Here is a 17,215-nt window from a genome sequence, read left to right as displayed (position 1 = left end):
GAGAGAGAGAGAGAGAGAGAGAGAGAGACTGGCCATGAGCCCATGAAGGTGGGGGGGTGTGAGGAAATGGGGAGAGAGTGAGGGAGGGAAGGCAAGAGCAAGAGAGAAGAGAGAACAAGAGCAGTTTATTCATTTTTAATCTCTTGAATTAGTTAGTGTTTGCTGGTTCCAGGAGCCTCCTAATTTTAGTACTATTTGCTTTTGGGGCCAGGGTGGGGGTGTTTTGTGGAGGCAAACATAATGATTTCACATGAATATTTGCAGGTGGACTTTCCTTGTATTTAGTTTTCTGACACATTTAAGGCTTCCTCTTTTTCTTTTATTCAACAATGCAAACTCATGTCTCATTTAATTGATATTTATCATTTTGTATTGGCAAGTTCATTTCATTAAAATTGTGAAAAAGTTGGCCATCATTTCTTTAGCGTTTTCTACCCCATTCTCTCTGTTAGTCCACTAAAGTCTACTAACACGTGGCTTTGTTCATTCTCTGTGTGTTTGCTTCGTGTGACAGGTTTTGATATATAGCCCAGGTTGAACTAGAACTCACTCTGTAGACTCAGCTGGCCTCAACATCACAATCCTGTTTCAGCCTCCAGAATACTGACTATAAACATTCACCACCAAGCCTGGCACTTTGTTGCCCTCCCACCCTCATACCTCATGAAAATAAGGTTGCTCAACTCTAAGTGATTTCTCTTGATCTACCTGCAACCTCTCCTGCTCTTTCCCCCCACCGATTCCATTTTGATTGTCGAAAATCACCCACTGAAAATCTTTATTTCTGAAATTGTAGTCTTGAATTTTAAAAAAAATTCATTTTTGAGATTTGACTCTTGAGATTTCCATCCATTAAAATTATGTTTTGTTGTACTTCATTGCTGATGGTTGTAACAGTCACATCAAAGTCCTGTTTGTTTCAACACAAGATTCTTAATCGATTGTGTTTTGAATCACAAGTTTTCTTTTGCCTGGTACTTTTAATTTTGGAAGACCGTTTGGTCTTGGTTAATATAGTGGTTTTGTAACCACTCCTCTTACTATATGCCAGGAACTTCCACTGGGTCCTTTTTCACTCAGGGTAAGTCCAAACCCGTTGCCATACCCTATCTGTCAGTCTGTAGGTTCTTATCTTTGGCTTTTAAGCCACATGTTTACGTTAGTTCTCAATACCTGTTCAACGCCTCTTTTTTTTTTTTTTTTTTTTTTTTTTTTAAATCTTGAAAGGTGGGCTTGCTCTTTAACTATGTTTTTATTTTAAACTTTGACGGTAGGGCACTGAATGGGACCTTTTCCTGCTCCTAGGAATTGAAGATCAGGATCTGAAGGCAAGGACGACTTAAGAATCCTTCATTTCTCAAGAGAGAACACGGGTTTAGGAAGGGCTGATTGAAGCATTCTGAATTCAGGTTATTCTCTTTCTCTATCCTTACAGCCTGCCCAGACTGAGGGCGGTGGGAAGGGAAGGCTGAGGATCCCGTGCAGAGCCCCTGGTCAGAGGGCGTGGCCCTGCCAACTCTCCGCCCAGTGTGCGCGGCGGGAAGCGGAACTCCCGCGCGCTGGACTCGGCTTCTGGCCGGGCGGGGTTCGCGGTGCACTACGGCTTTCTGCGCGGGCGGCATGGAGGAGCGCAGCGATTCCGAGCCTACCCCGGGCTGTAGCGGGCCTGGCCCGGGTCCCGTTCGCGATGGCGGCGCCGCCCACAAGTGGGCTCCGGAGGACGCCTGGATGGGCACACACCCTAAGGTCAGGAGGTGCGAGGCCAGCCAGGGCCTCCCCCTGGCCCGCGTCTCTGCGGAGGACTCACGCCTGCCTCGCGCCTGGGGGAGGGGACCGGAGGTGGGGCGAGTGCAAGGCACTGGTCGCCCGCAATGTCATTTTTGTTTGTTTATATGACTAATACAGACTAACACCATTCCTATCATTCTGCCAAGGCCACTCTTAATCCAGAGGCCGCTGATGAGCACTCCTCCTTAATACCTGTTTTCCTTAGAGATAGTCCTTTCTGAGATGGACTCAGTCCATAGTTAACCTATCAGACACATCTGTTGGCTATGGCTGAGTTCAAGGAGTCCGCAAATAATGTGTTTAGGCACAGTCATATAACACTTAGCCTTCGCCCCAAAGTGTGTGCATCTTAATTCTGTATGGGAGCAGAGTCCTAATTTTTCAGATTTCTTAGAAAGTTTGAGTAAGTTCTTGCTCAGGGCAGAGAACTATTGATACTGTATTTTCGGCCACAAGGAAAATAAGGATAACGTTTTGCTTGCTTCTGCTTGGGAAATTGATGCTTTGTATCTGTAAGGCCACAAGCTGATAATGAATGAAGGCTGTAAAAGAGAGACCTTGAGGACTGGTACATTAATAAAATGGCAACTTTCCTCTTGAGAGTTACTAAGTTGGATAAGGGTCTCAGAACAATCAAGAAAACCAATATTTGTAGCTACAAATCTTTTAAAAAAGGAACCTTTCCCTACTTCTTGAAGCTTGGTGTTTTCTTAGGATTTCCCATCATATTCTCCATAAACACTAGCATGATTACTAGTTTCTATAATACAGGAGAGGAGTGGGGTGTGGGGAGACAGAGAGGCAGAGAGACAGAGACAGAGAAGACATCCACAGTGACTGGGAATGGACCCCTATGCAGACTTCCCAAGTTTGAATCTTGTTTCTGTTACAAAGTTGGTAAACTTTGACCTGCTTTACCTTGTTTGACCTCACTGTACTTGTGCTTCAGGTTTTTTTTTTTTTTTTTATGGGTCTCGGTATATCACAGTCTCTTTTTAAAATAGGGGATAAGGATAAATAGTAGTTCTTAACCTCACAGGGAATTTTTTATAAGGTATCTGACATATAAAAAGTACTATATAGGTATTTATTAGTAAGTCTTTGAAGCTCCATCTAGGTGTGACGCTGCCTTATCTAGGTGTGGTGCTGCCTTTAGACAGTTTTCGTACTTGCAGATTCGTTTGCTATTGAACTTAATGGCTGTATAAACCACCAAATCTTCCTGTTGATTTTTTTTTTCTTCTAGGATCAACATATTAGACCTTGTAGCCTAACACAAAGTTATGTCTCAATACCATTGTCTAGCACCTTTTGAGATTTGGGACACACAGAGCCCTTCTTTAAATCTATACATTTGCCGTACAGCCAGTGGAGACAGTGACTTTAGGTCTGCCCTTCAAGGTTGTTCTGCAGATATCTGTTCTGTGCATCAACTCAGGATATATACTCAGTATATATACCTGTCCCTCTGTGTTTGGATGCCCAGGGCCTTCCCTGCATCGGCAAGTCGGAAAGAAGTAATTTGCCTTTTAAAACTCAAAGAACTCCCACTCAAGAGTAGGAGCTGTTAAGACCAGATTTTTTTTCTCTATGCAAGTAGATACCAGAGAAATTGAGGCATTCCATGACATAGCTCAATGAAAATCTAAATTTTCTTTGCTCCTGGTGGATTCTTTATAGACTTGAATATATGTAGCTTATTCTTGCTTTCCGTAATTACACTGGGACATTCCTCCTCTCCATACACTCAAGGCCTAGAAGGCTTACTTTACATCCAGTCTGTCATGAAACATCCGCCAGTCCATCCCCTGAGAACACTTCCTGTGACCTATTCTGTTACCGTTTTATAACTCACATACTTTTGTTATTTGCTACCAGTTTTAAGTATAGCTAGTCTTCCATAATGGAGGGTTTGCTAATTAATTTTTAATTGAAAACGTTCGAAAAAAATTTCCTCTACATTGCACATTGCAGACTTTTATTTTTATTATTTCTAAACATTACGTGGCACTTAAAGTAACCTATAGATGGTTTAAAGTGTAGGAAAGATCGTACAGATTATATGTAAATATTCTTGCATTTTATATAAGGGACTTGAACATTCTTAGATTTTTGTGATCATTAAGGTAATGTCTTTGATGCAGGAAGGGAGGCTGCATGGATGTCTTTGACAATTGTAGATTTTTCTTTTCTTTTTTTTTTTAGAGGCAGAGCTAAGACCTTACATTCTTCTAACTTCCATTAAATCTGGAAGATAGTTTATATCCATATATGTATATTATATGTATATATTTAATGAACATTTGTTAAGTGAAAGAAAATACTGAGCTACTATTTGCTTCTCTATTTAACAATTACGTTTTGATTTTCAGTACTTAGAGATGATGGAATTAGATATAGGAGACGCCACCCAAGTTTATATAGCATTCTTGGTTTACCTGGATCTCATGGAGAGTAAGTTGCTTGTTTATATTGGTTTGCCCTTGGGGAGTGGGGAGGTTGGGGGATTGGGTTGCCATGTAGGGTATATAATAAGCAAACATATTTTCATTTACTATTAATTTTGCCAGTTAATTTTACATTTCTTTATTCCTTTACAATTACTAGGTCATGAAAAAGATTAGACAGAGAGGAAGTTATGTTACAAGGGCAGTGTGCGCCACTGAATATTAAAAGTTTAGAATGCATTTGTCCCTTCTTGATGCTCTTTCAGGTAAAAGTTGGCATGAAGTAAACTGTGTAGGAATACCAGAACTACAGCTCATCTGCCTCCTGGGCACCGAGATCGAAGGGGAAGGGGTGCAGACGGTGGTGCCTACGCCCATTTCTGCTTCCCTCAGCCATAACAGGTGAGCAAGGACTTTTGCCTTAGTTTAACAGACCCTTGCCTGTTAGACTCTGTGGATTTTCTTTTTTTTTTTTTTTTTTTGTTTTTTTTTCTTTACTTTTGTAAGTCCATTTTATGTTTCTGTCAATAATCTTTCATTGGTTGTGTGTTCCAGTTTTTAAACCCACCCTGGCCATTTTTAAGGTATGCTTTAATGAGTAACACCTTGGCTTGAGTATAGTCGTGTGCACCCATCCTTTCTTTATGGTCATCATCTTTGTGTCTGGCTTATGGTTTATTTGCTGCTTGGCATTCTAAGTAAAGGTCTGTTTTTAATTTCTAAAAGGTTAACAAGAGGTTCTGTGTTTGAATAAATGACAGAAGAAGAAAAGGGCTTCTGTTCTCCTGTCACCCTCATTTACAACAGTCCTGCCTTCATTCACTCACCACCCTCTGGACCCACACCCAGACACCACACGTGCAGTGAGGCCATGGTGTGGTGGTGGTTGTTGGTCACTGTGTCATTCTCCCGGCTCTCTGTGGATCTGTTATGCCGTTTATATCTACTAGGTTTGTTAAGTTTGGGAGACAGTTTCTATCAGTTTTCTCTAAATTTTCCAATCTTTTGGAATTTAGGTTTTTAAACAGTTCTTAATGAGCCTCTGAATCTTACTAGTATCTGTCATAATATCATCTTCTCATCTCCAGATTTACTAGTTCAGGCGTTCCCTATCTTTGGCTAATCTGATTGTTTTATCTTTTTAAAGAATGAGCTCTTAGTGTCATTGGCTCTTCGTCTGTTGTATGTTTTATTTCCATTTCATTGATTTCTGCTCCATCAGTATTAATTTTCCATCTACTCACTTTGAGTTTGGCTTTTCTGAAACCTAAGGTACATCATTAAGTTATTTATTTGAGACCTCACTTTTTAACTGAAGCACTTAGAGCTTTGAGCTTTCTTCTTACTAATTGCTATGTCCCTAAGTTCTTTTAAGTTGTGTCTTCATTTGATTCTAGAAATTTTTAAATTTCCTCCCTGACTTTGTCAATAGCCCTCTGATCATTGAGGAACACAGTAAATCTCAGTGAGTTTGTGTATTTCTTGCTATTGACTTTTATTTTGTTTCATGATAATATGAATACCATTTGTCACATAATATTGCTTAGAATAGTAAAATTGTCATTCACTATGTATTTATTGAGCAACTTTTAAGTGTTGGAGATGCCACAATAATCAAGATATCTTCATGAAAGTGGTATTTATTCTAGTGCCAAATGTTGATCTGGAAAACAATTTTTTTCCTGGTTTGGTTATTATTGGGGGGAGTGGTATAAGAAGAAAATTGTCCTCTGTTCAAATATTTTATTGAATGCGTTTTGACGAGTGTATCTGTATCCCTAATTAATAGATATTTTAATAATAATGCTAATGGAGTACAGGTAAGGATTGACTCTTAGAACAAGAAATGCTTATTGACACCATGTTCTGGTAGGGCAGTGGTTTTCAACCTCTGTCGTGTCCCCCAGAGGGGTTGCATATCAGATACCCTGCTCGTTGGATCTTTACATTAAGACTCAACAGTAGCACAGTTACACTTATGAAGTAGCAATGAAGTAATTTTATGGTTGGGGTCACCACAACATGAGGAGCTATACTTAAGGGTCGCAGTGGTAGGAAAGTTGAGAACTGCAAGTCACTGAGCAGTATTAGCACTGTCTGCCTAATGTATCCAGTGCAAGTTGGTGCTTGGTACGATTGCTTAAGAGGAAAAGAGCCAGGAGAGTGACGAGGACTGAGGAGAGAGGGTGAGGAGAGAGAGAGGGTGAGGAGAGAGAGAGGGTGAGGGGAGAGAGAGGGTGAGGAGAGAGAGAGGGTGAGGAGAGAGAGAGGGTGAGGGGAGAGAGAGGGTGAGGGGAGAGAGAGGGTGAGGAGAGAGAGGGTGAGGAGAGAGAGGGTGAGGAGAGAGAGGGTGAGGAGAGAGGGGGTGAGGAGAGAGAGGGTGAGGAGAGAGGGTGAGGGTCTTCTAGGTCAGGAAGGCTTTCACGACCTGCACTTGCCTGCAGTTGCAGATGTCTCACTAATGCGAAGCATGGGCAGCTCTTGTGCTCAGGTGTGAGAGTTCTCCTGAGGCAGAGCCTAGAGGTGGAGTGATTGGAGTTTATTGACTATGGCGTTGATAGCTGTCTCTGCCTGTTACTGCAAGGTGTCCTTGGAGGAGAGTTGCTGTCAGTTTACACTGTAACTGGCAGTAGAGGAGAAGCAGACCTCCTGTCTGCCTTCCCAGTGCTGGGATGTGGGCACCGGCCCTCACGCTTGCTCCCGTGGCTGGGATGTAGTGGGGATTTTGGGGATGAGACTTAGGCCCTCATGCTGTGCAGCAAGCACGGTTTCTCCAGCCCTTGTTCTTGCTCTGTTGAACTTTAAAAGATCTTCTATTATAAAATAAAATCCACACAGGCCTCATAGCTCCAAATGTGAGTTATCAGAAAATACCCATTCCAACTCCATGACTGAACCTTTTCAGGGCTGCTCAGAGCCCTGCTCAGTGTGTGGAATGGCTCGTTCCTTCTCTCACCAGTGACCACTGTTCTTACCTTATAACAATCGACTTATCCGCGCAGCCCAGAACCTATGTTGGGATGTGAGTGGATGAGATTGATGTACTAACAAGAACACGTGATTTCATGTTAAGAATAGCCTGCTTGGCCTGTATTGTTAGAAACAAATGACACATCACACATCACAGAGCACACTGTTTCATGGTGCCATCTGAAGCTGCACAGGCCAGCTTCTTACGACTCTTGTTCTTAATGCTCTGTATTTCTGACAACACCATAAATCTTTATATTAATAGGGAAATGGGAAGCACACTAAACCGGAGAGCCAAAGGCATACGCCGGCTGCCGGAGTGCAGTTTCATAGCATTTTTTTTTAAAGATTTATTTATTTATTTTATGTAAGTGAGTACACTGTAGCTGTCTTCAGATACAAAGAGGACATCAGATCTTATTACAGATGGTTGTGAGCCACCATATGGTTGCTAGGATTTGAACTCAGGACCTCTGGAAGAGCAGTCAGTGCTCTTAATCACTGAGCCATCTCTCCAGCCCAGTTTCGTAGCATTTACAGTAATGACTCCTTGCGGATAGTCATGTCAGTCAACTCAAACCATTTGCTGTCTTGATGTTTGAGTGTTGAGTGGCAAGCTGACAGGTGTATTGACACGCCTCATTCTTTATGCTGTTATAGACTGTGTATTTGTTGATTCGTTAAAAGGTGATAGTTCTGGGAAGCTCTTAATATCAGCTCTTAATGTCACTATATATCTGTGTACATTTTTCAGAGTTTCTGGACTTTCTTGCGTCCATCTCCTACTTGTTTTCCCAGGCTTTGGTCCTGGTGGCTTTGTTTTCATAGTTTCTGGCACTACACAGGGAGATTCATTCTATTACTAATATAGACCCACAGCCATTCAAGTCTGAGTGCTCAAATGGGTGTGGGTCTATGTAAGTATAGTTAATTCAGTGTGTCACAGTTTTCAGTCTCAGAAGGTTTTGTGTGTGTGTGTGTGTGTGTGTGTGTGTGTGTGTGTGTGTGTGTGTCCGTTCTTCTGAAAATACTAGTTTAACTTTAATTATTCTTCTCCTTTGGTAGAATAAAATTGGCAAAATGTCTGTTTCTAATTAGAGGGGCTATTGTGCTGATGGATATGAGTTCTCTATTTGCTCTTGTTTCTCTTCACTTACGATATTTCCCAGATAATTTTTAGTCTGCGTTATGAAATAATAAATTAGCATGGTGTGTCCTCAGTTTGTGTTCTGCTTAAATGAATCTTAGGGATCTAAGGAGTCTGCAGAAGACTTCAGTGAATGCCTGTGGTCGTGAGTGCTTTTCCTCAGACAAAGCAGTGTATGAAGTTGCAGTCAGAGATTTCCACAGAGGTCATAGATGAAGACTGGGAACATAGCTCAGTGCTTGCTGTGCAAGCCTGAGGACCCGAGTTCAAATCCATAGCACCTGTATCAAAAGCCAGCTGTGTGCCTGTAACCCCAATGCTGGGGGCAGAGGTAGGCAGATCTTGAGAGATTGCTGGCCAGCCAGCTTAGCAAACAATGAGGTTCTGTGAGGGAGTCTGTTTTAAAGGAATAAGGCAGAGAGAACAAGGATGAGAAGACATTCATCACCTCTTCATGTGTGCGCCTATATCACACACACACACACACACACACACACACACACGCATGCACGCACGCATACTGACAGATACACAGGCAGGTAGACATGCACACGCACATACACACACACTCACTCACATATATGCCTGTGCACACACCCACACCCACACATGTACCATGCATGGAAGCATGCACACTGACAGACATACAGGCAGATAATACACAGGCAGTCAGGCAGTCAGGCAGGGCAGGCAGGCACTTGCACATGCATGCGCACACACACAAACACACACTTAGAACAAAGGTGAGACAAACCTGCATCAGTTTGAGGTGTGACCTATCTTTACCAATGTAGATTTTGAAAATGAAGTAAAATTTATGTTTAGCTTCTCTTTGGATGAAAATTAAAACTAAGTGTTTTACCATGTTCATATATACTGACAGCTGTTAGAATACATATTCCTTCAAAGAAAAGCTACTCTGCCATTGAGAATCATACCTGAGTCAAGATTGCAGTGTTTGGGGTGTTTGGAATAGGGTACAGGTAGTTGTCAAGGGGAAATATTTTAAATACTTTACAGCAAGTCTCAGAATGAAAGAAGAGGGAAAGGGGGTTCTTTGTTTCTTGACTTCCAGTGTTTTGTTTCTTCCTGAGAGACCTTTCAATCTGTGGGTCTTGACTCCTTGAAGGTCAAATGGCCCTTTCACAGCAGTCACCCATCAGATATCCTGCTTATCAGATAATTACGATTCATAATAGTAGCTAAATTACAGTTAGGAAGTATCAATGAAAATAATTTCATGGTTGGGGGTCACCACCAAGTGAGGCACTGTATTAAAGGGCCACAGCGTAAGGAAGGTTGAGGACCACTGATTTAGTGCCTTCAGTAAGATACTAGAGGGACTAAAACTAGAACCATAGAGTGCTGTTTTCATATCATGTTAAATCTCCTTTGTTGTGGCAGTTATTTGTCCCTAATAATAGGTGTGCATTGCTGCTCTGTCACACCTGGCTAAGCTGTAAGGCTTTCTCAGTGTTAGAGGGCAGTGCAAGTAGGGCAGAGCCTCCAGCTACACATTAGAGCATTCTCTGGGTGAGGGAAAGTCACTCAGATGCCTCTTTCTTGGCATGACTTCCAGTGCAGGGGTCACTGCAGGTCAGGAAGCAGCTTCAGCACTCCCATCTGTCTTCCCGTTTACCTCTAGAAAGTGGAAAGCGGGAAGCCTGCGACCTGACCATAGGCCATTGACCAGATTCCTGTACAGTGAAATATTGGAGCCAGTTAGGATTCTTGGTTTTTCCATGTCCTGTTCACCACAGCCCTCTCAGAAGAATGGACTTCCTTCTTCCTACATTGAACGAAGTAAAGTGTAGTTCTTCTTTTTTTTCTTGGTTATTTTTTTCTACATAGCCTTTGGAGATCATCAATAGTAATTTTTCTTTAAGAGACATGATTTCTTACACAAGTACTTTATCAGCTATTACTATTGTCCCAGCAAGATATCACAGCAGTTTCCCACACAATATAAATGGGCAAATTATTTATTTGTATGCCAGTTGAATTAATAGATTTGCAGAGAGAAGCTGATATTTTAAAATACTAAGCAGCATAGAGGAAATGAAAATTGTATTTACTGTTCTTACATTAAAATGATAACAGTGTTAGACGTAAATAATTATACTTTTTAACCATTCATTCAGAATATAAATGAATATGATTGTAAATATAAATGAATATGAATGTAATTACAGACTATTGAAAGGCAAGAGAAGAGGTTGTTCTAGTTAGGAGAGAGGGTAAGAAGGTAAATTTCAGATTGCTCATGATTTTTCTCCTTTATATTGGAGGCCTGGGGTCAAGGGTACAAAGTGTCACAGACCTTTCCAGATGCTGAGAGTCCAGGGTTGAGAGGGACAGACTATACTCGGTGTGAGGCGAGTCTGTGGTGCTCTAGAAGACTGCAGTGGGAGGAGACAGAAATCTGTAATGGTATAGGAGGGAATGGGGAGTCTGGGAGCGTTCCCTGGAAGACAAGCCATTTGAAAGAAATGCTGACATCAACATCGAGCTGGACAAGGAAGCTTCCAGCATCAGTCATGGTGGAAACAAATTGTTGAGCCTGAGCAAGCCTGACGTCTGTGACTGGTTGGTGTGAATGGGTACGCAGTAAAGGCAGAGGCAGCAGCTCCCTACCTGGTGAGAAAGCTCGGTATTTTGTGTTCAAGTTCATATGTATGTGGGTGGGGCAAGGAGAGCCGTGCTGGGGGGATGAGAATGAGTGGAGGAGCAGGGCGGAGAGGAGAGGAGAAAGGAAAGACTGTTTAAAAAGTGGCCCTCCTGGGCAGCAGTACTGCAGGAGAAGCAGCCAGGTAAGGATGGGGCAGAGCGGAATCTGAGAAGGCTAGAGCAGGAGTTTTGTCTCCATGAGGTCCTTAGGAAATAGCAGTGGATCCTGAGACAGGAGGTGAGCCAGCTGTGGTGGTGCTCACTTGTTTTCCATAAGGGATCCCAGTTGGAGTGGACAAGCCTGTGAGGCTGGAAGAGGCAGCAAATGTATGAGTGTCCTTGGAACTTGAGGATGTGTGGTTACTCCTTCACTTTCTCTTTTTTACTTCTACTGAACCTTTTCAAGTTTCTAGCCTCCAGGCGTTGCCATGCTTGGGACTTCAGTCTTTGTCTTCAGACCCTCTCCCTAGCAGCCTCCTCTGTCCATGGTTAAATGTCGTCAGTATACTGATGGCTGTACAGTTTATATCTCCATATTTCCACTTCTGCTGGCACCGTGAACTTCAACCTCATATATGTAACTCTTTACTTGATGTGTCTACTGTGACGTAAAAGGTGACCTATGAGCAGGTCAGAAAGAGCTGATTTGTTCTACCTCTGTTCCTCCTGTGAATTCTCCAGGTTAGGAAATGGCAACTTGGTTCATTCTGAAGCAGGCATGCACTACACACACGCACACGCACACACACGCACACACACTGGGGGAGGAGGGAGGGAAGAGGGGGAGGAAGGGAGAGGCTCACCTACTCTAAAATATACCCAGAATCTCAGTTTCTCCCATCTCTGCCACAGCTTCCTCACTGGCTCGAGTTGCCGTCTCCCTTCTGGACTCACTGAGGTGTATGTTACTACTCTTGGCACATTGATTGATAGATAACATATTATGTGTTTGGTATTAGTTCTGCAGAAGTGGAACTTCCTTTGGTTCACTGCTTTACCCTCGTGCCTAGCCTGCTGCATGGTACACAGAATTAGTGTGTGTGGAGTGGCTAAGCTTCTGAGGCAGAGACTTGGTACAGTACAGAATGTAAGGATGTATGTTAACCGTATGTCCTTTCGAGAGTTTACAGAGAGAGAGGTGGAGGGGCATATGTCAGACACTGCCAATCCTTTGTAGAATCTCATTGTTCTCATCTTTCTGCTGTAACTGCACATCTGACCTTCGTCAACAGTCTGTCTGCTTCCATGGCATTCTTTCTCACCCGTACGCATCCTGCCCTTTCACCCTCTGTCCCCGTGTGCTGTGTCACAAAATAAAAGGTTAGAAGAACCAAGTTTCTTTATGTCATTTCTAAACATTATTAGTATTTTGATTTAATTGTTTTTCCTCAAGACTGGGTCTTGTTCTATAGCCCAGGCTACCTTGGCATTCATTTTGTAGCCCAGGCTGGCGGGTTGATGATCCTCCTCCTTTATTCTCCTGAGTGCTGCTGGACTTATAGACATGTGCTCCCACATCTGGCTGAGATTTAGTACATAAATGCTACCTTTTTTTCCTTGAATTATGACTGTGTACTTTTAAAATACTCTTTCCTGAAAGCATGGCTTTTATTATAAGTTTATTCAGTGGCCAATTATTTGAGGCCTGAGGTCTGGTAGGTAACTGATGAAATGGCTTGTACTGCTTGGCCTCCTTCGTAATCAGGGCACATGTCCTCATGCAGCCTCGCTGGGGTCTGCTGCCTGCTGAGGAAACCCCAATCTGGCCACGTCTTTCAATTGACACTTTTTTTCTTAACCCTAAAGAAAAAAAAAGTAAGTTCACTCTTTCCCAGTCAAATGACTTCCCTGTGAGGTGACCAGCCACACAGGCAGCCGATTCTTCAGTAGATCCCCACTGAGAGTTCCGCTGCCTTGGTTTGGGTTTTTTTTTTTAAACTGGGAAGTTTTGGCCTGACTCCCCAGAGGTGGCCTGTTCTCCCTGGAACTTTTCTTGAGGCCCGCCCGAGCCCATGGAAGAACACAGTGAATTTTTAGCTGTTGAAGAGCTAAAAGACGGGGGTTTTGTCAGCGATGCCCTTCCTTTGTAGCACGCCAAGGCTGATGAAGGAATCGTGTCTTTTATAGATAGAACCACAGTATATCCCTACTTGGCTATTGAGGAGAACAGAAGGATCTGTAAATCAGAATTAATAGGATTTTATTTCATGGTGCTTTTTATTTCAACATTTTTAGTTAAGGGTAATATTTTCCTGTTTCTTGTCCTCACTGCAAATCTCTAAAGATTCCATAATCTCTGTTTTAGGATCTTTAGAGAAAAATCACATTTAAGATTTATAGAAAAGGCTTAAATAATTTGGCTTTGGGACATGAGCCAAATGGTGTTGAGTTTGTCTTTGGTTTTATTAGGTTATTAAAAATCAACCCCCTTTTTCAGCATACAGAGTCACCTGTGAAGAATTATCAGAAGGGAAGTCTGCCGTGAGCATCGAGTTTTGCTACTGATAATCAGCAGCTATCATTACTGTCAACATGCTCTTTTCTTTGGTTGAGATTTTCTCCCTGAGATTTCACTAAGTAGAAAAGAAATTATTCTTGTTCATATGTAGAGTTCTCTGGTTTCTAAGTAAGGTTTCACATTTATTGAAAATTAAATAAGTTATCCTTCAGTGTGTCTTAACAGTCATACTATTTTTAAAGTAGAACTGAGCCTCTGATGTTATCCATATTTTATAGTAATTAAGGTAGCAGTGGCCTGTTGGCTTAAGTATTTCTATGAGCTTACATAGTAAATATACTGTAAAGGGAACAAAGAATGAAGTCTTGACTAGGAAGATGATAACTCCATATTGAACACATGTTCAAAGCAGACTGGACATGATTTTGAGTAGGACACTTTGTAAGACTGCCCACTTGTGGTCAGGCAGTGGTTGGTACCGTTCTATCCTCTAGTCCCGTGGACACACACTGGTAGTTTTCCCACACACAGCACCAAGCGGGATAAACAAGAGCTCAGAGATGGGAACTTCCATTTAATTTGGCAGTCATTTCCCTCAGCTCTGAGAACAAACTCTCCTTTCCAACTCCTGAGTTAATTCTCTAAGCTAAGAATGTTTTGCTGTTGAAGATCCCGAAAACAAGTATGACCTGAGAACGAAAGGACAACCGTGAGTGCAGTGGATGTTTCCATCCTCACTGTAGTGAGACACACATGCCCACCCAGTTCACCACTCACCGTAGGAGACATGCACAATGCACACACACGCGCACACACACACACACACACACACACACACACACACACGCACACACACAGAAGCATGCACACGCACGCAAATGCACGCACACAAAGACACACACAGAGGTATGCATGTTCACACATAGGCACACACACAGTGCACGCACACACACTGGCATGCATGTGCACACACACTCACCTACCTTTAAACAATAATAACATGTTTAAAAGAGAGAAATTGTATAAAGTTGTCTTAACAAGGTTTTTTATTTCCTTCCTTCCTTTCCTTTTCCTTTTTCTTTCCGTCTCTGTCCTGTACTCATCATGGTTTGCCAGCTAGGGACACTTAGAGGAATTTACTTTCAGCGTGTCCACTGCGGGTTTTTGTGAGCGTTTACTAGGCTTTATGAATGGGAAAGAAGCAGTATGAGTGGCTAGGAGCAATGTTGCTGTTGCAGACGACTCTGGTTTTGTGCCCAGCACGCATATGGCAGCTGGCTGGTAACTGCAGTTCCAGAGGACCCAACACCCTCTTCTGTGGGCACTGCACACACATGATGTGCAGGAAAAACACTCACATACAGAAATTATTATTATTTTTTTTTTTGGTTCTTTTTTTCGGAGCTGGGGACCGAACCCAGGGCCTTGCGCTTCCTAGGTAAGCACTCTATCACTGAGCTAAATCCCCAGCCCCCAGAAATTATTTTTAACCAGCAATATTTGACAATTTAAACAAAAAGCATAAGGGGAGAATGGAATCAATTTTTGAGCGAGGAAATGATGCCAGAGGATAATGTGAATATAGAAATACCAGAAGTCTTGAGAATATTAAAGTAAGACACTCATGTGGTTCCCCCGATTAGGTTGAGAAAACAAAAGAACGAAAACAAACAAAACAAAAACCCCAAACCTTGCAACAGTAGGAGAATAATTGGGTCAGTAGGTAACAAATGGGGAGTTACATATGCAAAGGTAGTAGTATAAACCCTGTGGAAAAACAAGGGGTCATGGTTATTACAGTCCTTATTTTTCAGATATTTTGAGACTGGGTCTCACTGTGTAAGCCCTGGCTGGCCAGGAACTCTGTATAAACCTGTCTTATCTCTGATTTTCTGTGACTTTCCTGCCTCTGCCTCCCAGGCTGGGATATAGGCGTCTTCCATCACAACAGCCCTACAATCTGTTTAAAGTAATAGACCCCAGTGTCACTTGGTTCCAATAAGTTACCAACTTGGAAAATTAACATGTATGGTCCTTAGCCAATTAGATGAACAGCACTCTTAGGTCGTAGTTGTGTTCTTTGGGTTCCAGAATCAGCCAGTCCAGAGAGAGAAAGGACAGTGAGGATGCAGGCGGTTCTCAGGGCGGTCTGCGTGAGAAGACAGCCGCAGATGTGTTCAGTGAGCCTTAGCGTTTGGATGCAATGCCCTACCTTCCCCTCAGAAACTCCTACTGTTTGGCCTTACTGTTACTCAAGTAACCAGGACTCTCAAGCATCCTTTGTCTTCATTTCCAGGATAAGGGAAATCTTGAAGGCGTCTAGAAAGTTGCAAGGCGATCCGGAGCTGCCGATGTCTTTTACTTTGGCCATAGTGGAGTCAGATTCCACAATCGTCTATTATAAACTTACCGACGGATTTATGCTGCCAGACCCTCAGGTCAGTTTTGAAGTGATTGACCGGAAACATTAATGGGAGAGAGACCGAAACAGTAATGGGAGAGAGAGGCTCAGCCTGACCCCGAGTGTGGATCAGGCCACTCAGTTTCCACTTCCTTTGCCACGTGAGAAATTCAAGGCAAAAAAGGCTTGGTTTTTATTCCTCAGAATAAGAAAAGGCTGCATTTTCCTAGCTGTTTTTTGAAGAACTAGTTTGATTTTCCTGTTCTGTGGAGAATGTCCTATTTTTCCCAAGCATTTTGTGCATTCGTGCGTCTAAGTGAGTAACCGGAGTGAAGTACAAAGGCCAGTAATGGTTGTAGTAGAAAACACGGAGTTCCGTTCTGCCGGAACATTAGTTCGTGTCTGCGTTTGCTTGCTCTACATGTCCGTCTAGTTGGCATAGTCACGCTAAATATCTTTCTGATTGTACTCTTACCTATGCTCTCCTTCTGTGTTGCAGAATATTTCTCTTAGAAGATGACGGCCACCCTTCTTGGTGCTGATTTCATTCCTGAAAGATTGGATGCAAGGCTCATCAGCGTGCTTCGTCTTTTATCTCAGAGGTAGTCAGGGCTGACTTAGCTAGTCCCAACCCATAAACTTTCTTTCAGAACAAAACCTCGGATGGAAACACTATATTGCTTGCAAATATAGTTAGCCTAGAACTTTCTTATGAGAGACAGTACAGTCATGGGGGTTTACACCAAGGAGACGTTCAGAGTGGCGGAGGCTGGCTGTGTCTCTGCTGTCCCACAGCTCTAGTCGATAGGCAGGTATCCGTGAGCAGCATGGAGACAACACTACAGTAAGAGAAGGACCACAGCGTTAACGTGGCATGGATGCGAATGACACACCAGGCTGTGAAAGTAGACAATCAGATCACCAGCGATGGTCCCTGTAGGATGGCAGGGCAGCAAGTGGACTGCTTTCCTTCTCTACATTTCATTTGTTATTTGTATTAGTTTTATAATAAAACAGTTTAAAATAAAAATATCTTGAAATCTGAAGTAGTCATCCATCATTGAATGCTAAAGCTAGCAACATATAATAGCATATTTATGATCTTACGTTTTTATGGGCCAGTGATGCAGGCATGGCCTTGTGGGCTGTGGTCACAGCTGAGGTGCCACCACGATGCACTTCCTCTCAGCTTCCTACGCCTTGTGATGGGCTCTACCTCTACTGGAGTCCACATTTTGTGCCTTGCCCCATGGGTGCTTTTTCAAGGCTAACAAGAGAGCAGGCTAGACTTAGTGTCTCATGTGATGTCATGGGTCTTCTGTCTCGTCTGCCTTGTT

General features: G+C 42.7%; 1 protein-coding gene across 2 annotated transcripts; it reads left to right on the top strand.

The window, feature by feature from the left end:
- The first annotated feature begins 1,548 nt into the window (after positions 1–1,548).
- Tsen15 (tRNA splicing endonuclease subunit 15) lies at positions 1,549–16,924 on the top strand. 2 transcript variants are annotated; one of them, NM_001401314.1, is made up of 5 exons: positions 1,549–1,746; positions 4,161–4,242; positions 4,502–4,637; positions 15,774–15,915; positions 16,378–16,924. In NM_001401314.1, the coding sequence occupies exons 1-5, from the start codon at positions 1,621–1,623 to the stop codon at positions 16,396–16,398; spliced, it is 507 nt and encodes a 168-aa protein (NP_001388243.1). In that variant the 5' UTR covers positions 1,549–1,620; the 3' UTR covers positions 16,399–16,924. The 2 variants fall into 2 exon arrangements, with proteins under 2 accessions (NP_001388243.1, NP_001099428.1); NM_001105958.2 differs by lacking the exon at positions 15,774–15,915.
- The last annotated feature ends 291 nt before the right edge of the window (positions 16,925–17,215 follow it).

This window comes from Rattus norvegicus, chromosome 13, assembly GCF_036323735.1.
Source record: "Rattus norvegicus strain BN/NHsdMcwi chromosome 13, GRCr8, whole genome shotgun sequence".
Classification (NCBI taxonomy): Eukaryota; Metazoa; Chordata; class Mammalia; order Rodentia; family Muridae; genus Rattus; species Rattus norvegicus.
The sequence above is the reverse complement of the archived record's forward strand: the minus strand, read 5'-3'. Positions and strand labels throughout refer to the sequence as shown.

Coding starts and splice junctions, on each gene's coding strand:
- Tsen15 (NM_001401314.1), top strand. CDS start 1,621: ATGGAGGAGCGCAGCGATTCCGAGCCTACCCCGGGCTGTAGCGGGCCT. Junction 4,243..4,501: donor TTACCTGGATCTCATGGAGA/GTAAGTTGCTTG, acceptor ATGCTCTTTCAG/GTAAAAGTTGGCATGAAGTA. Junction 4,638..15,773: donor GCTTCCCTCAGCCATAACAG/GTGAGCAAGGAC, acceptor CTTCATTTCCAG/GATAAGGGAAATCTTGAAGG.